The 25196-nt window shown below is 34.1% G+C and overlaps 2 protein-coding genes across 3 annotated transcripts in view; both read left to right on the top strand.

The window, feature by feature from the left end:
• Positions 1-25196, top strand: part of LOC147842272 (uncharacterized) — a 543494-nt gene that overhangs the window by 473524 nt on the left and 44774 nt on the right. The window lies entirely within an intron of this gene.
• Positions 889-10323, top strand: si:ch211-214p13.9. Of its 2 annotated transcripts, XM_087267502.1 has the most exons (7): positions 889-1984; positions 3668-3721; positions 4857-5156; positions 5502-5768; positions 6329-6446; positions 6550-6613; positions 9775-10323. In XM_087267502.1, the coding sequence occupies exons 1-7, from the start codon at positions 1915-1917 to the stop codon at positions 9865-9867; spliced, it is 966 nt and encodes a 321-aa protein (XP_087123628.1). In that variant the 5' UTR covers positions 889-1914; the 3' UTR covers positions 9868-10323. The 2 variants fall into 2 exon arrangements, with proteins under 2 accessions (XP_087123628.1, XP_087123629.1); XM_087267503.1 differs by lacking the exon at positions 3668-3721.

Below are 25196 nucleotides of genomic sequence, written 5' to 3'. Positions count from 1 at the left end.
TCATCCCCTGGCAAAGTTTTTGTTCAAAATTTTGTTAAAAACTCCTGTGCATCCTGAGAGAGAGAGAGCTATTTACTAAAATGGAACCTAAAAAGTGGAACCCTTTTTGATTCTTGATTTTTGTATTGTATACATTTATTGCTAATTTGTATGTGTTTAGAACACTTTGCATCCAGTCCAGAGACAAGTTAAAACAGCTTATTTATTTTAAATGAATGGTTGCCACTGAGAGCATTCTCCACCAAAAATTGTCCTCCATTTATTTTAAATTGGAAAATAATCATAAATATAGTTAAAGAAGTAATAATAGGCCAAAGCATATCATAAGCAGAGTCAAGCATCAGGACAGTAGAATGTAATGTTTATTTTTATTTCAATATCCGCAGTTATTAACTCAGGAATATTGTGCACATTAATTTAATCATGCAGAGTAATAATATAAATATCTCTCAGACTTATTTTGACCGGCATGTAATTATAAAAATAATCATTCGACTGTATTGCACACTCTCATATTTAAAGGTACGCAAGCTGTCACTGGGGTGGTACCTTTTCAAAAGGTACAAATTTATACCTAAAAAGTCCATGTTAATACCTCACGGGTGCATATTAAAAGCACAAAAGCGTTCCTCGTAAAGATTTTAGGTACTAATAAATACTTTTGATGTAACAATAAGGACCCTTTAAGAACAAATGTGTACCTTTTGAAAAAATACCACCCCAGTGACAGTTCAAATACCTTTATTTCTGAGAGTGTTTTAAACTATAAAGAAGTATACATAATTATTTCATGAGACTGAACTCTGATCCTTGTGAGTCTTTCTTTAATGTCGTCAAAGTCAGTCTTGTCCTATTTATGTCAGCAAGTTTTTTTTTTTTTTTCGTATGTAAACCATTTCACAGAAAAACCCTTTTTAAATAATTTAAAAAAAATTTATAATATTCAATATTTTGTGTTAAGAAAATAAAATAAGGCACATTCCAATTTATGGGGTAAAATAGTGAATAAGCTTTATTACATTTGTAATAAGTCGATGCATAAAAACAAACATCATCTCTGACCTATATTCTTTTTTAACGCATTGAAAGGTCAAACTGGATTTGTAAAATCCACATACTGTACCTTCAACTGTTGTTTGACAGTTGCCTACAAAGTTTCATGTATATCTTTTGCAGCATTTCATGCCTTCTGTAGTTTCTTGCATTCCACATTTTTAACCACAGAAACATATTCAGTGTGAATTGCTCATCCGACTGTCGTTATCGTGAACTAAACCTCCTGATGATGTAAAAGTCTCTAATTTTTCAGTAGTGACTTTCTTTCAATCCCCTGTAAATGTATTTTTTTTTCTAACATGTTATATTAATGTACAGAACAGATAAAAATATTCAGAATGACCTATTCATCTTTCAATTGTTTTCAAAATTTGAGGATTACAGCAAAAGGTCACGCATTGTTCATCTCGATCAACAAGACAACAAGATTACCCAATAAATGTCACATTGAACACAGCAGACGCTGCTAGCTGCAATCTTCTTGCACTAAAAGAAAACACTCTCACATGACTGCAGTGGGTACGAAGGCAGGAAGTCAGCATTTTCATGTGGGAGAAGAGTATGAAATGATAAGAAAAAAAAAATGGAGGAGTGTTCAACAGCGTCACTCTGCTGAGGGAAACAAAAGGAGGAGAACTCAGACAAGGGAAAGAGAGAATGAGTAAAGACTGATAGAAGAAAAACATGTGAAAACTGGTCTTCGGTAACGTCAGAGTAAATTGGTTGGTCAGAGAAAGAATACGTGACATTTGAGGGCTTCTAAAATGCTACTTTGATAGTAATTTTTTGGTATTTGAAAGTGCACAGAACCTAAAAGGATAGAGAAAAAGTAATCATTTAAAAGAGAGTGAAGGGAGGATGGCAAACAACAGGACATTGACGGTCATCGTGCTCCTAAGCATCTTTATGGCAAGAAGTCACGCAAAGGGTGAGTTTAAATACATGTGAATACGATAGTCTCCAGATCCTGTTCGGCCTTTTTTTTTAGTCGTGCGCAAGTTGACTTAAAAGCAAAAACCTTTCAAATAAAAGGTTTTGTGGCATTTGTGGTTTCACGAAGAAATAGTAACATCCACATAACCTTTATCTGTAAAAAAAATAAATAAATAAATTGCCGCCAAAAAGATTTTGGTTGAATTAAACTCACCTCAGTCAAGCGGACAAAAAGTTCAACTTTGTGTAACTAAAAATATTTGGTTGAAACCTGATTAAAATTAGTTAAATGAAAAAGACTTGTATTTACAGTTGTACAGTGTAGAAGAAGGTTATTTTATTATTAAAAGGTTCACTTTCAGAACCAAAAATGTCTCCTTTAAGAACGAAGTTTCTGTAGAGATTAATTCTCAAAATGGGAAACTTAAAATCTATTGCATCTTTGTGCAAATCGAGTGTTTCAGTGTGTCCAAATACGATTTTGAGGACACTTTTTAAAGCTTAATGAGTACTACCATATTATTTTAATATTTTAACTAAATTTTATTAAGTTTATCGACTCTACTCAAAATTATAAGGCAGTTGCAACTTAAACAGTCAACTCAAACTATCTGAGTTAACTCGAAAATAAATGTAAATCTGTGCTTTAAGCTGCCTTATAATTTTAAATTGAGTCAATGTTTTGTTTTTGTTTTAATAACTTTTCAAATATTTTGAATCTTTTCATTGAGCTAAGTCCTTTAGAGTAAAAAAGGTGTATTTTAGACCATTAAAATGTTCTTTATTGTATGAAAAACATTTATTATTTTAAGAACATTTGACTAAAACATTCTTTGTGTAACTTTAATTTTAACAAACAAGTGTTATTAAAAGTTATGGAACATCTACTTTTACTTTCCTCTAATTACAAGTCAAAGACATTTATGATCAAGTCTTTGTAATGGATATACAGCAGAATGAAGAATGAGTTGCCTCACGTGCTTGTGATGGAGTTGTTTGTTGCTATTTCGAGAGGTCATGCCATGACGAAGCGCTCTTCCTCTCAAGGGGGATTCTCGGGGGGAGATGAGCCGCTGAGGTTTTTGAGGCTGACAGATGCATCTGAAGAGACACTGTAAATGTGGAACATGATCGCACAGCAGATACAATGGAACCAAATGACATTTTATATCATATACGGGTGGCAAAACAGTTGTTGGATTACAGTAGGCCAGGTGTTTAGACCACTCATTTACTGTAAAAAAATAAATGCTGGGTTCCACACAATTGATTTGTGTTGAGACAGCTTGAGGGAATTAAGCTAATTTGTTAGTTTTAATACATTTAAGTGGACTGAACATAAAATAATTAAGCTGTCCTCCCAAAAATCCTAAGAATTGTCGTTTCAGCTACTTTTAAACACAAAAACAGCATGTGTGGGTTCTTCTGAAATATATGGCGCATTCCTCTTATGCCATACAGTTATTACAAAATATGTTTCCCTTATCTCTGAAGAAAACTGCACGTCTCTTACCAACTAATATTTTCACCTGAGAATGTACTAAAACTTCAATATCTCACACTTATATTTGTGTAACAGACTCTAACAGAAATTCTCACTTAAGTGAATGATTGTGTTTCTAAGTGCTGAATACTCCCATTACCTGTTACTAACATACTGTGTCACTAACATCCTTAGGAAATCAACAAAATGAAACACAGAATAAAGCTTCTTTGATGGAAAAACTGACAGGTCAGAGAATATGTTTCTTTCTTTCTTTCTTTCTTTCTTTCTTTCTTTCTTTCTTTCTTTCTTTCTTTCTTTCTAAATAAATAAATAAATAAATAAATAAATAAATAAATAAATAAATAAATAAATAAATAAGCCATAGAAAATAAGATACTAAATAACAGCACAACCTTTTAGGTGTTTAGAGTAAGTTTTTGAGAACATATATTTGTTTGCACTTTAAAGTGGTTAGTTACTTTTTTAAAAAGTGAGTAAACCAGTTGTTTTAAAAGCAACAAGTCGACTTAACTAAGTCCATTTAGTTTATTTGACTTAATTTTTATGATTATGCACCTAATTCATTTACTTATTAATTTTAAGGCAACTAGTTACTCAATTTATTTTAATGGAAAGTCAACTAATTGCTTTAAAAGCAATGGGTTTATCCATGTTTTTAAATGAAGCAAACTAATTGCTTTTTACATTGTGGTTATGTTTGACTCAATGTCATAAATAAAAACAGAAACTTTTATAATCACTCAAACTCTTTACAGAATTTTACACAATCACTATCTTAGATGGGCTTAGATACTGTAAAGTGCAGTTTTGTCAAAGTAAAAAAATAAATAATAAATTTAAAAAAATAAACCAGATTATTCTGTTTTGTGATGAAATATAGTCCTGCTTTATTATTAAAAAAATACAAGCAATTTTAAAGTGCAATTGTTTATATGTACATATTTTCTTGAGTATTAGATGAGTTTTTACTTGTTGAACAAGTTCAATCACAAGACATCAAAGTAAACAATGTGTTTTGATGAGAAGTGTCAGCTGTGTTATTTCTATTGTTAGAATAGCGTTCTGTTGTGTGTGTTGAAACTATTTTAGTGTTAAAGAAGGAAGTGACACATCACAGGATAATGCCAGTCTAGTGTGGCAGAGAGAAAGATAATTTAGTGTATAAATAAACATAAGTTGTAATAGATAAATGTATACAAATGTATTTTTATTATGTATTTATGATCTAATATATATATATATATATATATATATATATATATATATATATATATATATATATATATATATATATATATATATATATATATATATATATATATATATATATATATAAAAAATTTGTATTTTTTTATTTCAGATTTCAAAGAGCAGATGTTTTTGGAGGGCAGCGATGTCACTTTATGGTGCGGCAATGTCACTAATTTTAAATGGGATGATTTAGTTTTTGTTGTGTGGAACATCAGCACACAAAGCAAGAAATGTTATATTGGATTGTCCCCCACACTGGACGACACCTGTAAAGATGGAAAGAGTATGCACAATTCTACAGATGGAGTTTCTTTATCAATTTCCAAAATTTCAATGCAAGATGAAGGAGTTTACACCTGTGATTTATCATATAAAGGAGGAAGCTATAGTTTAAACATTTCTGTCAGTGGTGAGTAAAAATGGTTTAAATATTTCTGAACCTCAGAGGCTGATCAGAGATATCTTTCAACTGTACACTCTAAAAATGTTGGGTTGTTTTAACCTAACTTTGGGTCTAATATAAACAGACCGTTGGGTTAAAAAGTGTCATTCAAATTGACCTGAAATCGTTGGGTTTATCCATATTTGACACAACTTTGGTTTAAGTAACCCAGCATTTTTAGAGTTTACAGCAAGTGTGACATACTTTTTCACACTTACACACAAAATAGTAGAACCAGTGGATTTATACTAATAAGTAATGACTTATTACTAATGACTAATAAGTTACAACTAATAAGTTCTTTGTTTTTAGTTTTCCATCTTTCCGCCCAACTGGACCCAGACAAAAAAACTGCTGTCTGTACGGCCAGATATAAAAATAAAGCACCCACTCTTCACTGGGAACCTGCTTCCAGTGTTTTGCCCAATAATGACGGGGAGAATGGTGCGTCTTTTACTATTGAGAATCGAGTGTATCTGAAAGAAAATGTCAACATCAGTGAGCTCGTCTGTGTGGCCACAAACCCATCTATGTCCAGCCCTGTACAGTTAAACGCCACTCTATATTCTTCAGCATCAGGTGAGGGACATAAGAATCTTTACATATTGGGGTCAGGAGGTTCTGTTTTGGTGGTTTTCTTTAGCTATTAGCAATTTCATTTCCAAGAGTTTTTTTTTTTTTTTTTTTTTTCAAATATCTTTCAACCATGTTAAATATATACTTTTATATTTAACAACATTTTTCACTCCTCCGCCAGAATAATGATCAGATTTGTATATATTTTTTTCATTTTAGCCTACATAAATATGTAAAAGTGATACTGATTGATCATGGAACAACGGTTCGCTCATATTTTGACAGTTTACATGTAATATGCTGTGTATTAGTTTGTTAATTTGATTTGGTGCAGACCCAAGAAAGGAAGGTGCATTTCTATACAGTCAAATCTCCAAATGTATTTTAAGAATTTTCAAACATGTATTGAGAAACTCCTTTTAAAATGATTTTTTTGTAATTAACCTACTGTTGACTAATAGTGTCTTTTTTATTAAATCTCTAGAATCAATTTTTGTAGACATTTTTTTGCATGTATTGTTAATCATATTGCAAACTAAACTTCTACTTTTTTTCCCTTTCAGGTTATGATAAAACATCTTTAAATATCAAACTCATTGCCATACCATTGGGTTTAGTCTGTTTTATTCTTGTGTCTCTGGCCATGGTTTACGTGCTGCTCAGAAAGTTTAACAGCCTAAGGTTGGAATTTTTACTGCGTAAATTCACTTCTGTTGAATTTGATTGTGTTGTGCGCTTTGATGACTAATTAATTTAGTAATGACTTATCAATCTGTCCTTTTAGCACGTTGAAGATGCTTTGCTGCAAATCCAAAATCTCACCACCAGCTGACGACAAACCAGCCCAGGTAAGAAGCCAGTTACAGTATACCTTATTGAGCGTTTATTAGTTTAGCATTTATCATTGCTGTCAAATGATTAATCATGATTTACTGCATCTAAAACAAAAGTTTGCATAATTATAATTTACTGTATTTTTGTGTGTGCTGTTTATATTTACTAGACTTATATATGTAAAGACACATTCATGCATGTATTTGCGAAAATGTTTATTTATATGTGAAGTGTTCAGATGCAAAAACATCTAAGTGCCACTTGAACACTTTCAAGTGCCACTTTCTTCTAAAATGAGCATTTTTCCTAGCCTCCTATGTTTATAGTCAACTATTTCACTTTAAAGGCAATGCAAATAATCTGTCTTTTGCCAAAAAAAATATGCATTCCTAAAAAATGGCTAATTTTAGAAGAAAAACTCAGATGGCACTTTTTTGCATCTTATATACAGTTGAAGTCAGAATTGTTAGCCTCCCTTTGATTTTTTTTTCTTTCTTAAATATTTCCCAAATCATGTTTAGCAGTGCAAGGACATTTTTTACAGTATGTCTGAAAATATATATATATTTTTCAGAGAAAGTCTTATTTGTTTTATTTCGTCTAGAATAAAAGCAGTTTTTTATTTTTTTAAAAGCTATTTCAAGGTCAATATTATTTTCCCTTTTAAGCTATTTTTCTCCGATAGTCTACAGAACAAACTATCACTATACAATAACTTGCCTAATTACCCTAACCTGCCTAGTTAACCCAATTAGCCTAGTTAAGCCTTTAAATGTTACTTTAAGCTGTATAGAAGTGTCTTGAAAAATATCTAGTCAAATATTATTTACTGTCATCATGGCAAAGATAAAATAAATCAGTTATTAGAAATGAGTTAATATGTTTAGAAATGTACTGAGAAAATCTTCTCTCCGTTAACCAGAAGTTGGAGAAAAAAATAAACAGGGGGGCTAATAATTCATGGGGGCTAATAATTCTGACTTCAACTGTATATATTTGTTTGTGTGTGTGACTCTGGCTCTGGACCACAGTACTGTATGTTGTACTGACAACAATACATTTTCTGGCTCAAAGCTACATATATATATATATATATATATATATATATATATATATATATATATATATATATATATATATATATATATATATATATATATATTTTTTTTTTTTTTTTTTTTTAATGCCAGAAATCATTATAATATTGAGTAAAGTTCAATGTTCAAGAAGACATTTTGTCATTGACCTACTGCAAATACTTTAAAATCTAATCTTTGATTAATAACATGCTTTTCTAAGTACTTAATTTAGACAACATTAAAGGTGATTTTCTTAATATGTTCACCTTTTTAAACTTGCTGATTTCCAGTTGCTGTATCTCAGCAAAACATAGTCTTAACAAACCATACGTGAATGGAAAGCTTATTCATTCAGCCTTTATATAATGTTTAAATGACATCAGTTTCCAAAAAATGACCCTTATGACTGGTTTTGTGGTTCTTTGTTATATGCAGTTGAAGTTAGAATTATTAGCCCCCATTAATTTTTTTTTTAATCTTTTAAAATATTAAAATAAAAATAATAAATTATGTTTAAAAGAGCAAGGACATTCAATTATATCTGATAACATTTTTTTTTCTTCTAGAGAAATTCTTATTCGTTTTATTTTGGCTAGAATAAAAGCATTAAAAAACATTAAGGTCGAAATTATTAGCCCCTTTAAGATATTTTTTACGATAGTCTACAGAACAAGCCATCATTATACAATAACTTGCCTAATTACCCTAACCTGCTTAGTTAACCTAATTAACCTAGTTAAGTCTTTAAATGTCACTTTAAGCTGTATAGAAGTGTCTTGAAAAATATCTAGAATTAAAAAAAATATTTATTATCATCATAATAAAGATAAAATAAATCAGTTATTAGAAATTAGTTATTAAAACTTTTATGTTTACAAATGTGTTGAAGAAATAACTCTGTTAAACAGAAATTGGGGGAAAAAAATAAACAGAGGGGGCTAATTATTCTGACATCTTCTGTTTATTACAAATTGGTATCAGTTAACAACAAGGCTCCATTAGTTAAAGTTTACGAATTTTTCAAACAAAGAACAATACATTGGTTACAGTATGTATTAATATTTGATAACGTAATCAATTCAAATAAAACCATACATTGTTAATTCTTGTTAACTCACAGTGCATAAAATAACATTAACAATCACATTTTTGAATTTGAAAGCATTATTCATTAATTTACATATTAAAGCATTTGTAAATAATGATGTTAACATCAAAGTATCATCAATACTGGTACCTAAAATGTTCTACAAGTATTGTTCATTCTTAGTTCATGTTACTTTAACCAATGGAACTTTACTGTAAAATATCTATCCTACAAAGCATTTGTAAAGACAGATGTATATGGAATTATTTTAGTTTCAGTATTTTTTTCAGTATTTTATGTATGTATGTGTGTATTTATATGTGCATAATAATTCTTTTAAACATGTAAATATAAACTTTGGTCACACTTTAAGTCTTACTATTAATAAACCATTAACTATTGCTTTTAGCTCAATACACTCCTTATTTGCAGCACATCAATAGTTGTTAATGTTGTAGTTGGGTTAAGGGATGAGAAATAAGATCATGTAGAATATCATGTAAAACATAAATACTAATAAACAGCCATTATCTTAATAGTAGGCATGTAGTAAACAGTTAATATTGAGAGTTGGTAATTATAGGGATACTTTATCTAAAAATCAACATTCTGTTATCATTTACTAACCTTTATAAGTTTCTTTCTTCTGTTAAACATAAACTGACAGTTTGAAGAATGCTCAAAACCTGTAACCATTCACTTCCATATGCTTGTTTTTCCTACTATGGAAGTCAATGGGTACAGGTTTTCAGCTTTCTTCAAAATGTCAGACTGTTTAAGAGTTTATCAGAGAAAAAGGAACTCAAAAAGGTTTGGAACCACCTAACGTTGAGTAAATAGTTGGTAAATTTAAAATGTTTAGGAGATCTACCCCTATACTAAAGTGTTATGAATGCGATTAGTCATTTGACAGAACTAGTTTTATTCTACACCAAATGTATTGCGTAGTATAATGTTTTTAAAGATTCGGATGTTTGCTTGACTCATGGAAGTTTCTGTGTGTGTTAAGCCTGCTGACGTGGAAGAAGTTGAACCGTATGCAAGTTACATACAGCGAGTGAATTCCATCTACAACTCCTCAGCTGAACTCTTCAACGCCTGAGACACAAACATGCATTTGCTTTGCATCATGAAACAGGAAATCAGAAACAGCACTGAGAATTAAAAAGGCAAACGAATGTCTGTGGTCAAAATTACACATGAAAGGCAATACTAGTGGAAAAACAGTCATTTCGCGAGAGCATCCCCCAAGAAAACAGCGTCTGACTGAGGAACCATAGCAAAATGAGTCAAACCATGAAAAGCAATGACAAAGGAACGTCTGTCCTCGTAGATGATGAAGAATGCGACGCCTGCATCAGAGATATCACTAATATGTAAATTTATTGAGAGCAAGACTGGGTAGATATTAATCCGTTTTTCCACGTTTGTACAGATATCTGTCCTTTCAACGGTAAAATCTACCCATTGACAATACTACAGCTTTTACCTTGTAAAGTGGGGGATTTACGTGTTGCACAGAATTAAAATGATGTAAATAAATATCTATATTACTTTATTTGTTGTCGCCGTATGTTCTTAGTTTAAAGTTTAATATTGTAAAAAGCAATTAGTTAAGTTGACTTTAGGAAAGTTAGTAAACATGTTGCTTTAAAATGACTAAGTTAATGAATATGCACAATTATAAAAATTACAAAAGGTTTACTGACTTTTTTTTCTCTTTCTTGACTTTGTAATCTCTTTTCACAGTGTAATTAAATTTTCCAAAGTTACATTTTTCCAAGTGATGCCAAATGTTTCACTTTACTGAAAATTAACCATTAAAAAACAAAACTACTTGTTTAAACTACTTATTTAAAATGAGTTGAAACAACACAATTCTTACTTTTTTTGGGACAATTTAAAAATGCTGCATGTAAGTTTTTGATCCCTCTAAAGCATAAAGATACCATAATAAGTGTGCATTTATTGAAGTAACATGCTAAGTGAACATTCTTGTTTATCTGAAAATCAATGCTGAAGTCAGATATTCTGCTTTGGAAATGCGAATTATGTACCATAACGTCTGTCTTTGTTTTGGTTATTTAATCCACCCAATGTCACTTTAGCCAATTATATTTCGGCACCCTGGGTTACCTTGATGGAAAACCACGTAATTCATTCATTGAGTCAGGAAGCCTCAGATTCCACACGAGGTGGTTATTGATTAGCAAATAATACAAATGTTCCGAACATAAACATTATGGGCTCTACGCATTCAGGGCATGTCAGAATCCACTTTTGCTAATATAAGGATAGAAAAATCCGCTTTGCGCCGTGTCGCATGGTCTACAAGGGTTGAGTTTATTTTCTTAATGAGTTATAGGTGGGTTTTGAGAATAAACCAATCAGAGTCTCATCTCCCATTCCCTTTAAGAGTCAGTTGCGTCGTGCCATGGTGCATTTGCTATTTACATGACGTAAAGTAAGTGTAAGTGGAAAAACTGAGCATTTCACAAGCAAGAAAACAGTTAAACAGAGCATCTACAGTGCGAGAATGAGAGATAAATTATTAACTGTCACTTTCACTTCCGTGGATAGGGAAACCTTGTAGGCACAGACATCAATTAGCCTATAAATAATTAACTTTGTTTGTTAAGTGCAAATATTCATTTCAAAACTATTTCTAAATTCAGTTCTAATTTCCAGCAAAGGAATAAATGAACAATAATAACGAAGTGTGCTCAAAAACCTGCGTTATATCCTAAAACACATGCTGTGCCCCATATGGTCTAAAACCTGACAGGTAGGTAAATCTAAGCTTGTTTTTAATAAAACAAATATAAATATGGATATAATAAATAATACTGCTAATAATAATAACATTATACAAAAGCAAATTGTTATGAATGAACTGAAAAAGCCTCCCGAGATGAAGAAGGCATGAAGGCAGTGTTTTTTATATTTATGTAGGCTAGAAAATAATATGTTTTGTAATATTTTATTCTTTTATATATTATATCCTATATATATTATATATATATATATATATATATATATATATATATATATATATATATATATATATATATATATCCTTAATATTTTAATTCTTTTTCATGTGTAAAGATATTTACGTCTTTCTCTACATCTTGTGTGTATTAAGCATTGTGTAAGTGAGGCGCACAACTAACACGCTCTGCACTGGACAATAGACCGACTTTGTTCTGGTCTATTAAAAAATCTATTATAGTTTCTCAAAATAGCAGAGCGCCAGCAATACACCTGAACATGCCTTCCTTTTTAGACCAAAACACCTATGGGCGCACATATGGGCGCAAATGCATTTGCTATTTAAACAGCGTGCTGCAAAACGTCAAAACGACTCTAGCGCCAAGCTGAAAATAGCAAACAAAAATTGTGTCAAGCCTAAGCCACATTGTGCCGGGTGTTTGATAGGGCCCTATGAGTGCAGGTTAAATTGTAATCCCATGTCCCAACAAGACACTATGGGCCCTATCATACACCCAGCGCAATGTGGCGCAAGGCTCAGCGCAATAGTCTTTTAGTTTCAGTCTCTAGTCTCTAGTTTCAGCTTGTGGCAAGAGTCGTTTTGAGGCGTTGCACTAGGCTATTTAAATAGCAAATGCATTTGCGGTCATATGTGCGCCCATTAAAAACAAACTGTAAAAGCACATTAAATTCTGTACTTTTTTCATTTTCTTTTTAAATTTTATTGAACTTGTAGCAAAAATAGCAGTGCTCAGTGAAACAGTTATCAGCGAAACACATTAAGAAATAAAAACTGACTTTGAATATTTATAATACAAATCAGTGGACAAACAAATAAACAATCAGGAAATCGATTCAATTATAGAGCCAAGTTCCAAAGAAATCTTAACACCCTCTAGTATGCCTTTATCTCCATCATTATGTCAAGAGATTTGTGTAAAACTGAATACTGTTGTCTCTCTGCAGATGAAGAGGCTTTAATATTTAACAGCATCTGAAATACACAAATGAGTTTTACAAATTGACTGATTTGAAAAATTGGACTGAAAATAACCTCAAGAATTGTGTTGATTTAGCAAATTTTAACTAAGTAGTTTGAACAAGCAGCATTTTTTTTTTTAAGTGTATAATGTGTTCATTTCTTATGGCAAGAAAAATTCTGATTATAATGGCCAAAAACAGAAAACAAAGAGTAATAAAAAAAAAAAGAACAGCATGTGATAGCTGGACCATGTTAAACAGAAAAAAGTTGTGGGATATATTTCATATTTTTGAGGTTTTATGCAAAAACCCAAGTAGTTATTAGGAAAAAAAACGATATGAATCATATCACTTGTTACCCAGTAGAGGAGAGGCGAGTGTTTTCCATAACTTGACAGAGCTGGTCACGTATGTTCTTTTGGACTAAAACAAGAAGAAAAAAAACATGATTGTAGAAAACCAGTTACTTTTTGAAAGTTACAGTACAGGCATTAAAAGATAGGATATATTTAATCATTAAATAAGGGTTGATGGTTAATGGTTGAACTCCAGAAAAATGTCAGTTACAGATTTGAAAAAAAAATAGGCGGGAAATAAGAAACCATAAAGTCACACAAAGAGACACTTAGCATAAAAGAATCACTAATATACAATACAGGTCTAAATATAACTGATCTATCTATCTATCTGTCTATCTATCTATCTATCTATCTATCTATCTATCTATCTATCTATCTATCTATCTATCTATCTATCTATCTATCTATCTATCTATCTATCCATCTATCCATCTATCTATCTATCATCTATCTATCATCTATCCATCTATCCATCTATCTATCTATCTATCTATCTATCTGAATAATGTAAATATCCTGTTCCACGGTAAACTGTTTAAAATGTCTGTTCAATTTATCACACTTAACTAGCATTTCATAATAACAGTCACGACTTGAGTAATCATCTACTAAAATCAAAACTAAACCTTATGTGAACTAATGTGTTAGGCATGATGGAATAACAAACCATAATGAGTCATATAAATGCAGTTGTGAAAACCCACCACAAAGTGCTAATAATGTACATTTAACAATAAATCTTCTAGGCATTCTAACTCAACACAACCAAACAGCAGTTTATTATCATTTTATGTGGCTACATAACTTTGTGTTGTTGTAAGCCTTGGTACCGTTCGAAGCCACAAAAATTGTAAAGATTTAAAATACCATTTTGAAGTTTATCACTCATTAATTCATACTGTGTGATTTAAAAGTGAAAAATATCCCAAGATTTACTCACTCTAAAGCCATCCTTAGTGTATTTGATTCTTCCGTTAGATGAACACAGTTTTACAAATGTTTTACATTTTTCTTACATGCAGTACAATGGTGTTGGATAGTGCCCATTTGTAACCGCCAACTTTTCCGGCACGTTCTTACGCAGCGGATGCCCTTTCAACTGCAACCCATCTCTGGGAAACATTCATACACACTCATACACTACGGATAATTTAGCCTACCCAATTCACCTGTACCGCATGTCTTTGGACTGAGGGGGAAACCGAAGCACCCAGAGGAATCCCACGCGAACGCAGGGAGAACATGCAAACTCCACAGTTTAACTGTGGACTATGACTATGCAAATGCCGGTCACACTATGGATGACACCTTCCAGTTACCCAAGATCATCCAATCATAATGGTTGGATTTGACTTCTTCAATTCCACCTTCCAGAGAAAGGGTAAAAACATTTTCTAAAAGAAGGAAGAGAGTAAAACACATGTTGGTACGAGGAAAAGAGGAAGATGAAGTAACTCGGAGGAGAAGAGTGGTGCTATCAGGAAGAGAAGTGTGTGGAGGCCTGATCCACAAGGCTATCCAAATTGCTCAAAGACTTCAGAACTTTGCTGAGTGTTCCAGCAAGGCTTTTCAATGTGATTGGACTCACAGTGCTTTTTCCAAGGCGTCCGAAACCATAGCCTCAAGGCTACCACCTCCAGGAATCTGCGTGTGCCAGATTTCCAGGAACTCTACCTTCAAGAATAAAGATCCTTGTGTCCCTGACATCAGAAATCTACAGTTCTGCGTGTTCCAGAATCTCTAGATTTCATCTTCTCAGAGCTCAAGAGAGCCAGGTCTGCTCAATCCATGTTTCAAGACCTGCAAGAAGTTCCAACTTCTAACTTGTCTTTAGAAAAGATAACAAAATTATTGATCCCAATCTTCAACTTAATCACCTCCATGACCCACCTATGCACTTCATTTATCATACATTTAGTCATTTTAGTCACCCTGGTTTACTCTTTTGTTAATAAATACACAATTATTTCAATTGTGTCCTCCTTGTTGATAATACAGTAAAAGGCTCTACAAGTCAGACGATCTCATTATCCTTCAGATATGGTCAGATTATAAACATCTTTACATTTGAATATTTCAATTAACAATATTTGATTGTTAATTATTTTGCACTTACACAGGAATTAACAGTTTGTTCTAATGTACTTATTGTGTAAATACATGTATTTACTGTGCACTTATGCTTGATTAATACATGTATGTAAATACATCTGTAGATAACTTTTGTAATTACATTTGTAAATACAATGTTGACCACCCCTTACACCATAACCCACCCTTAAACATACACATGCCACCAAACCTGTCCATAACCCTACCCCTATCCCAACTCATAAGCACCACAAGTGTTCTCAAATACATTATAAACACAGTAAGTACATTGTATTTTTTTATTTCTTTTATTTTTTTATGTAAGTACATACAGTAGTTAAGGACACTTAATAAAAAGTGAGAGCACAAAACTAAAACTTTATAATTAGGAGATTGTTTATTAAACTTTAAAGTTAAGCTCAGGGCCAGTATGCATTTAATGATATGATTCAGCTAGGTTTAAAAATCTCTTAATGAAATTATATTATACACTCTTGTAGTTCCTTGCACGTGTGCAGCACATTTTTTAAACTCCATGTCAAGACATTTATATGCAGTACAGCTCATTAATGTCCATTTCAAATAAATGAACCAATCAGAAGAACTCGGAGGTGGGGAAATTTGACTTTTTTTTTTTTGACTAAGGCCTAATCCCACTTCTATTTTTACCTCTAGTTTGAAGAGGAAGAGCGTCAAATGTAACCCTAAGAAATTGTACGGCACTACAACACACACACACACACACACACACACACACTTCATCCTATGTTGTCTCAAGCTCTTACTTCATATGAGATTGATGATGGCAACTGCAGTAGTTATTCCAGTTGCATTGTTTTTTATATTTATTCTCAGGAAACCATTCAAGGCAATGATATCATGTTGTAAGAGTGCAAATTATCATATGCGTTTGTTTATATTGCAAAACATGTCCTTTTCACCAAGAAGGTTCAAACAGATTTTAAAGGCAGATACTGATATGATCATGCCATAGTCATGTGTGTGGACTTTAGGGGTTTTTACGATGTGGTCACGTGTTGGTTGGTCAGTTTGTATGTCTCAGTATTTGAGCTTTGGTCACATGGTCAAGAAAGATACAAAATAGTTGGTAAACTTTGCTCTGGCCTCTTTCCCTGCTCTGCTCTGCTCCTCTCCAGCTCTGAAGTCTATCTTCTCTGACTCTACTGCTATCAAGGTCTCTTTAAGGCCTACTTTGTCTCTTTCTCTCTCCCTTCCCCTGACTCTCCCTCTCTCTCAGGTAACTTTATTTTACCTCTAAACTGTGTTCAAATAATATCCTATGTTTTTATGTTCAATGTTTTATCATTTTATACAGTTATTTTGTAATTAATTCAGTTATAGAGAATTATTGTCATTAAATCAATTCATTTTCAAGTATTTAACTTTTGATTTAACATCAACACTTAATTGCTCCATATTGCAATTCAAAAGAATCACGTAATAGCAACACTCTCCCACATTTTAGCTATTATAACTGTCACAGACTCGGTCCCAGTCATTCCCCTCGCTGGCCAGCAGAGGTCATCATCACCGGACTTCTAGCATTACGTCATCCCAAAGACTGACTGCCACACACACCTGCAGCTCATCTCATTGATCACCACACACACCTTTATTAGCAGCACAAACACTCAACCTTATTGCGAAGTCTTGTTCTGCACCCCTGCAAACACAACTGAGCGGTCTACGCCTTGCCTGCTTTCACTGTTGCCAACCCGGACTGATTATCGACCTTGTCTTGCCTGCCGCCTGTCTCAAACCCAGCCTGAATCCCGACTCTGATCCTAGCTGCCTGCCTCTGACCCATGCCTGCTTATTCACTCTGTTTGCCTGCCGCCAGCCCATCGACTGAATACAACTGTGTTTGATGTGAGTTCGCACACGAGTAACATCTGTGTGCTCTTTATAAAACTGTTTAATAAACATACTGCAAATGGATCCCTCTGTGTTAGACCAGACCCTTTGTTACAATAACTTCACTTATTTTCGTTTTTGGTATAAGATTGCAGAAGGATGTTTTGACTAGAAATATAGTTATATATATATATATATATATATATATATATATAATATAGTTTTATTTATTTTTTTTGTACCACCAATACTGATAACATTTCAGTAATTCTGGAAAAACTACAGTTTGAACTGCTGTAGTTTATCATTGTATTTAAAACATTATCACAACGATAATATGGCAATAAGATCGTACTGAGTGTGTACAACATAGCCCTATTCATCTATGTAAGCACAAGGCAAAAACATTAACATTTTAACAGTCACTTGCTGTTTCCATCTAAAAATGCAAATTAACTTTATGCGCAAAACTGTAATATCACAAAGACATATAAATAAAGCAGCATTTCCATCCAACAAGTCAAAGAGAACAAAACTGTCAGTTCCTGATTATCCTGCGCCAAATATCAAAAGTAAAAACGGAATTTGCTGCAGTAAGAGAAACTGCGTCAATCTTTTTTTCATTTAATAAATGACTTGCGCCTCAGAAGACAATGCAGTCATGCACTGAACATGTGAGACTCAAAGCACACATGCTCTTGATTCTGGAAGGTCATTAATAATATAATAACACTGATACTGAAATGGTTACAGCGTTTAAGTAATGACCAAAACAACATTTCAGATGTTGTGTGCTCAGCCTGCTGGTTTGTCCATTTACACACATTTTTATCATCACATGATCTCTTAAAACAAAATCACATGACCTTTTTTTTAATGCGCATACTGGAATATGTGCGGTAAAAGTGTTTCCATCATAGTATATGCGCATCTTTTCTAATCGAATAAAAACTTTATCCTACTCATACATTTTTTTTTTCGCATTGCCAAAATTGATGCGCATCATGGAATTTCCAATACAGATTTTTTTTTATGCGCATATCCAAAATGTACATAAAATAGGTGAATGGAAATGTAGCAACTGTAAAAGCTCATTCAAAGCCATTAAACTTTTCTGACAGGGTATTCTAGTTTTATCAAGTGAAAGATGTGAAAGTACACTGTTAACCCTTACTGTAGATTATGCAGTAAATAACTGTAAAATAGCCAGTGTTTTGCTGTAATAACAGGAAACAGTATTTTACTGTAAAATGAGCAGGATTTGAATGAAATTGTGTAGTGCAAAGAATAAACTACAGCAATTTACTTTTTGTAGCCATTACAGGTAGTAACTGTGATAATAAATGATACTGTTCAATCATTACTGTCTCATCTATGCTGATGCTTTATGCTGCTACATATAGAATATTGCATTTATCTTAATGCAGAAAACAATGATTTAGACATTGACACACACATACACAGGATGTCTGTCTTATTTTAAACACAAAACATGTTGGACCTTTAAGGGAGCCGGGTGTATGATTGTTTACTTCTGAGTGCTCCATTCTCCGTTTAGCAGTTCAGATGCAGAGTCTGGTGTTTTAATCCATGAATCTACAATCAGTAAGTAAAATGTGTTCAAATGTTTTTGAGGGTTTGTGTATTAAGTTATATTGTTGTTGTCTCGAACTGTGTACTTGAAGGCTACATTGTTAGCTAGTTAGCCTCTACCCATATAACTTCTTACTTTACTTTTATTTAAGTATATTTATTAATTGGATATTGCCTATTTCCATAATGTACAATCTTTTGACAAATAAGCAGATTGTCTACACATAAAAACCAATAAATTCCAATCTCCTCAGTTGGCTAACGTGCACAGGAATCATCACAGGGATTCGCAAACCTCTACTCTCTCAGGTCTCAGGTTGTGAATTTGTTGCTAGGTGTTTTTCAGAGCTGTATTTCCAACTATGAATCCCTAAGGACAATAGAAAAGTTTGTTTTCTTGAACATTTTTAAGTAAATAATAATAAGATTGGATCCTTTGGATTCTCTGTGTTGCCGACTTTATTTTTGTTTTTATAATTATTTGAAACTTTTTATTTGAGAATTGATGTGTGTGCCTGTTTATGACAAACATGTTTATAACCATATCTAGAGTATGTGTGTGTGTTCTTTTGAAATGCTTTTTTTTTTTAGAATTATTTGACATTTAAAAAAACTTAATGAAGTGTTTTTTTTTTTTTTGGTCCATTTTTGTTTTTAACCTTATATTATTGTAACTTTGTATACAAGGAGTCAAGTAATGCCACATTAGAGCTTATTCAAAGGTAAGTATTATACATGAACGACATACATTTAAAGGCGAAATTTAAAAATCTCTCTCTAAAACAGCACTTCCATATTTTTTGCAGAGGCTCAATGAAATTGACTGGAAAACATCAACTGGAGTAAGTATTAGTGGTATTTCTAGAATAAAGTGTTCCTTGAATAAATTCATAAATCAGGTTATTTGTTTATTATTTTTTTTTCTTACTACAGGTTTGAAACATCATGAGGATCAGTGCTGAACGATTTTTTTTTTTTTTTGCTTTGGATAAAGTTTGTTAATTAATTTATTTATATATATATATATATATTTTTTTTTTATTGGATATGTGATTGTGATAAATGTTGGCAGTTGCTTAAATGTTATCAAACTCAGTTCCTGGAGGGCTGCAGCCAGTAGAGTTTTGTTTCCACCCTGCTTTAACATTAAGCTGCGGTCACGCTAGAGTTTGTGTGCACAAAATTATGTTGTATGGCGATTCGAAAAGGGGTGGGATTAAACAACATGATTAGACATTAAAAAATTGAGCGATTGCTCCATGTTTTAAATTTCTGTCCAGAGAGGTCATGTTTTGATTCGATTGTTCTGACGCTGTCAAGTGATGCGATTTTTGCAGGTCAGAGTTCACCAAGTTTGAACTTTGCACTGCAGCAACCTGCGAAACTTAACTCATGACCCTGCGTTTCCGGTCTGACGCATTCGCGTGCGTATGAATGGAAATCTATGGGGAGAAAAGTCAAGTGTGACCGCAGCTTTACCTGTAGACTTCTAATAAGCCTCAATTAGTTTGATCAGGTGTGTTTAATTAGAGGTGAACAGTGCAGACCTGTGGCCCTCTGTTATATGTCACATGATATTTAAATGTTTGACACCTGTGCTATTCACCTTATTCTCAGCTGTCGAGCGGGCGCTGCCATTTGAATCTTTTTGTCTCGCGACTTCCGGTCACATTCACTTCCATTCATTTTTTGACGTTAACAACTGCTCGTTACGCTGCTTGATGTTGCAATTTAATATTTTATTATTATATTATGCTACTTGGTCTGTGTAGTCATGCAAACATTTGTTTGTTGAGCAAGTAGTTTGGCCATTTTCTGCCGTTTATTATTCCTAGTCATTTCTCCCATAGGCGACTGAATCGGAAGTTCTAAGACAATCGCGAAAACAGGCGCACTTCTGCGTTTTAGAATAAGGTCAATATACACTGCATGTGTTTATTAACTGAACTTTTTGGTTTCAATGTAAATAGAAAATGTATGGATATCTGCTGTTTTCTTTAATTTTGTTGTACATTTTCTGTTGTATATTTGTTTGCTGCCAAAACAATAAAATACATGTGTCTAAATAATTTGCATGCTTTCTAATTTAATAACACTTAAGAATACTGATTAATTTTAGTAACAATAAAATAACTCTAAATGACATACCATTAATGTGTACGCAGTATAATGCTGTGAGTTGTAACACTACAGAACAGTAAGTAACTGTAAGCAGTTTCCAGTTAGTTACCGCTACTGCTCTATTACAGTAATTAACTGACAACATTGTTGCCAGCTACTCATTGTAATGGTTCAGTTACAGTAATTGACTGGCAACACTGTTGCCAGTCAGTCACTGTAATGGTTTAGTTACAGTAATTCACTGGCAACACTGTTGCCAGTTACTCACTGTTACCAAACCATTACAATGAGTAGCTGGCGACAGTGTTGCCAGTATTATACTGTAAAAAAAACTGGTAAGGACTAACAGTATATGCTGTGGTGCTGCTATACATGGGTTATTATTGTATTATAGAAAGCAAAATGTAGTGTTTTTTAAAACTCGTAAAACTTGAACATTGTTATAGTCGTTTTAAAACCTATGCTTGTTTGTTGAAAAATTCTTAATTATAATTTAAAAACAAATACTTACATTTGTGCTTCTCCTGATTCGCGTGTGCAGCCATGTTGCCATTGTAGATGGCCTGGAATTGTGGTCCTGGAAAATCTATATTTTCAAGGGCTATCTAGCCCTTCCCCTTAGCATTATTCCTTCAAGCTGAAGAGAATTGAGAAAAGAGGAAGGGCTAAGGGGTAGAATTGGGATTGGGCCTTAGTCCATGATTTATCAGGGATTGCCAGAGAAAAACGAAGCATCAGTTAAGCCTGGTTTATACTTTTGCGTCAAGTGACCGGCGTAACCCACGACGCATGCAACGCACGTAGCTGTGCATTTATACTTCTGCACGCTGTCTCTGTTGGTCTGCATTAACACTTCCGAAACTCTAGTGGGTAGTGAGGTGTTAATGTTCCTCCGTGTCGAGTTTCTTCGGTCGTGTTTTGCTTTTCCTGAAACTCGCTGGCTCAAACTGGCTCAAACTCGTTCATTTTGAGGCAGGAAACGGCGGACGTGCAACAATTTTAACTATGAGGTAAACACAAAACAAAACTTTCTATCCGGAGCTCCTTCATGGGACTCCACACTTGTAAACAATCCCTCCATCGGGCTCGCGCCATTGGCGCGGCTCTCGGTCCCCCCAGATTCGTCAGCGCTACCAAGCCAACCAATCACAGAGCTTGCACTACGCGTCTTTGCGACGTGCAGTTACATTTTTTTTGAGAGGTGCACGTCAGCGACGCCGACGGCCACACTGTAGCATATGCGTGCGTTTGACGCAAAAGTATAAATCAACCTTTACTCTGACATGTTTTATGTGTTGGATGACCTTTCAGATGCAACCCAATACTGAGAATACACTTGTGAACCCCCAGTGCTAGGAAACACCCATACATTCTCTCATTCCCACTTACTCATACTCTACTTTCTTCAATTTACCTATACCACATGTCTTTGGACATTGGAGGAAACCGAAGCACCCGGAGGAAACACAGGAAGAACATGCAAACTTCACATAGAAATGCCAACTGGCCAAGCTGTGACTCGAACCAGCAACCTTCTAGCTACAGTGATAACTACTGATCTGGAAGTAAATCAACATAGCTAGTGAAATAAGTCTCAGCAACATTTGTTTCAGTACAGATTATTAAAATGCAACATGGTCTGATTTGTGGTCTGGCAATGAAGAGTCATTTGTCCCCCTGAGGAGAAAATCTCCCTATGTCCCCCAATTAGGTGTGATTCAGTCTTTAGGGGAACGATGTGGAAACTTACATCTGAGTTCTTGTCACTGGAAAGGAAAGATCAGGTATACGCCCTCAGATATCACACAGATACTCCTGCAGAAACTGAAACTGGTGGGATGCCATCAAACCCTTTTTTAATTTTGATTGTTGTGGGATTCCCCATGTGTGATGACTGTGTGAATTTTCAATCACAAACATTTAGATAGCGCTGCACTTTCACAATCTATCTCTAAACACACTGCTCCCTCAAGTGGTTGTTCGTTGTCAGTATTATCCTCTCTGATTACTGTAAAGGGATACTTTACCCAAAAAAGAAAATTTACTCAGCATTTAGTCTTCCAAACTTTTTATTGGTTTCTCTTTTCTATTGAACACCATATAATATGTTAAATATTTCATATTTATTTAAATAAATATTAAAACCTGTAACCCTTGACTCCAATAGGAAAAACCCAAACTATGGAAGTCAATATTTAAAGATTTCAAACTTTCTTTAAAATGTCTGCTTTTGTGTTTAATAGAAGTAAGAAACCCATGAAGGTTTGAAACAAGTATGACTAAATGAGGACAGAATTTTCATTTTTAGTTAAACCATTACTTTAAACACTAGATCAGCAGGTTCAGTAAATTTCACCAGATACTGTGCACACTAAACTAACAGCAGATACAATTAAACAAACCTTTTGCCTTTTAGGAACTGACTAAACTTAATATTTAGTTTTGTCTTTTCTGAATTTTGCATTGAAAGAGCTGAAAAACAGATTTTTTTTGTTGGTGCTCTACTGCCCCCTTCTGTACTATCTTAATTTACTCCATCTTATTTTGTCCAGTCCAGTTTCCCTTAAAAAATTCAACATTTTCTTGTTCTTCTGAACACAATTTAGCTACATTTTGACAGCACATTCTGCACTTCCTAAACTCATCATCTGAGTGACTGTGTCAACATATGCAAATGGCCTTCAAGATAATAGTACAAGTTCCACTGTCCCATATGCCATATTGACACTGAGCGCAAAATCCTGATGGGTTTTTCCCATAATAAAAAGAGTTCCATTCAAATAACTGTCCCATTATCTTTCTGCTTACAAAAATACATTTTTCCATACATGACTGTTTTTGGCGACGCAGTGGCGCAGTGGGTAGCACGTTCGCCTCACAGCAAGAAGGTCGCTGGTTCGATCCTCGGCTCAGTTGGTGTTTCTGTGTGGAGTTTGCATATTCTCCCTGCGTTTGCGTGGGTTTCCTTCGGGTACTCCGGTTTCCCCCACAGTCCAAAGACATGCGGTACAGGTAAATTGGGTTGGCTAAATTGTCCGAGTGTGTGTGTGTGTATGTGTGGATGTTTCCCACAGATGGGTTGGGGCTGGAAGGGTATCCGCTGCGTAAAAAAATTGTTGGATAAGTTGGCGGTTCATTCCGCTGTGGTGACCCCAGATTAATAAAGGGACTAAGCCAACAAGAAAATGAATGAATGAATGAATGACTGTTTTTTTTCCGTATTGATTAAGGCAGGGGTGTTCAAACTTGGTCCTGGAAGGTTAGTGTCCTGCTGAGTTTCGCTCCTACTTGCCTCAACCCACATGCTAGGAAGTTTCTAGTATATCTAGTCAGAGCTTGATTATCTGGTTCGGGTGTGTTTGATTAGGGTTGAAACTAAACTCTCCAGGACACCGGCCCTCCATGACCGAGTTTGGACACCCCTGGCTTAAAGCCTGGTTTATACTTCTGCGTCAAGTGATCGGCGTAACTCACGGCGCATGCAATGCGTGTAGCTGTTTCTGTTGGTCTGCATTAACACTTCCAAAACACTAGTTGGCAGTGAGGTGTTATTTTTCCTCTGTGTCGAGTTTCTTCGCTGGTGTTTTGTTTTTTCTGATTGCTTCCTTAATGTACAAGTGGCTCAAACTCGCTTATTTTGAGGCAGGAACTGTCGGACGTACAACAACTTTAACCATAAGGTAAACAGAAAACAAAACTTTCCATCCGGAGCTCCTTCACAGGACTCCATACTTGTAAACAATCGCTCCATCGGGCTTGCGCAGCTATCAGTCCCACCCAGACTTGTCAGAACTATTAAGCCGACCAATCACAAAGCTTGCGCTACGCATCGTTGCGACTTGTAGTTACATTTTTTGAGAGGTGCACATCAGTGACGCTGTCGGCCACGACATAGGGCTATCCATCGACACGTGGGCTGCGCCGTAGCATACGCGTGCTCTTGACCCAGAAGTATAAATCAGCCTTAAGCCATGTCCAGTTTTCAAAACAAGAGTCCCACATAAGTGAAATATAATAAGAAAAGTGTATTTCTAAACTAATTTCGAGAGGATGGCATGCTTATAATTTAACCACAGCTGGTCCCACATTAGCTAACACATGATTCACCAATCAGACCATTCCTAATTCACAATAAATAGCCAGAGTGCCATACCTCATTTATCTTTGTCTTGAAGAATCCCCTTTTCCACCCCTATACTCCTCCCCCTTTTCCTAAATAGGGCAGCATGGCTGCCCATTGGTTAGCACTGTTGCCTCACAGCTAGAATGTCACTGGTTTAAGTCCTTAAAAGGCCAGTCACATTTCTGTGTGTAGTTTACATGCTGTCCTCGTGCTTGCGTTGGTTTTCCCTGTTTCCTGGTTTCCTTCCACGTTAAAAGACATGCGACATAAGTGAATTAACTAAACCAACATTGGCAC

The sequence above is a fragment of the Danio rerio genome, chromosome 9 (genome assembly GCF_052040795.2).
Source record: "Danio rerio strain M-AB ecotype USA chromosome 9, GRCz13ab, whole genome shotgun sequence".
In the NCBI taxonomy this organism is placed as follows: domain Eukaryota; kingdom Metazoa; phylum Chordata; class Actinopteri; order Cypriniformes; family Danionidae; genus Danio; species Danio rerio.
This window is presented reverse-complemented; position numbering and strand designations above follow the sequence as displayed.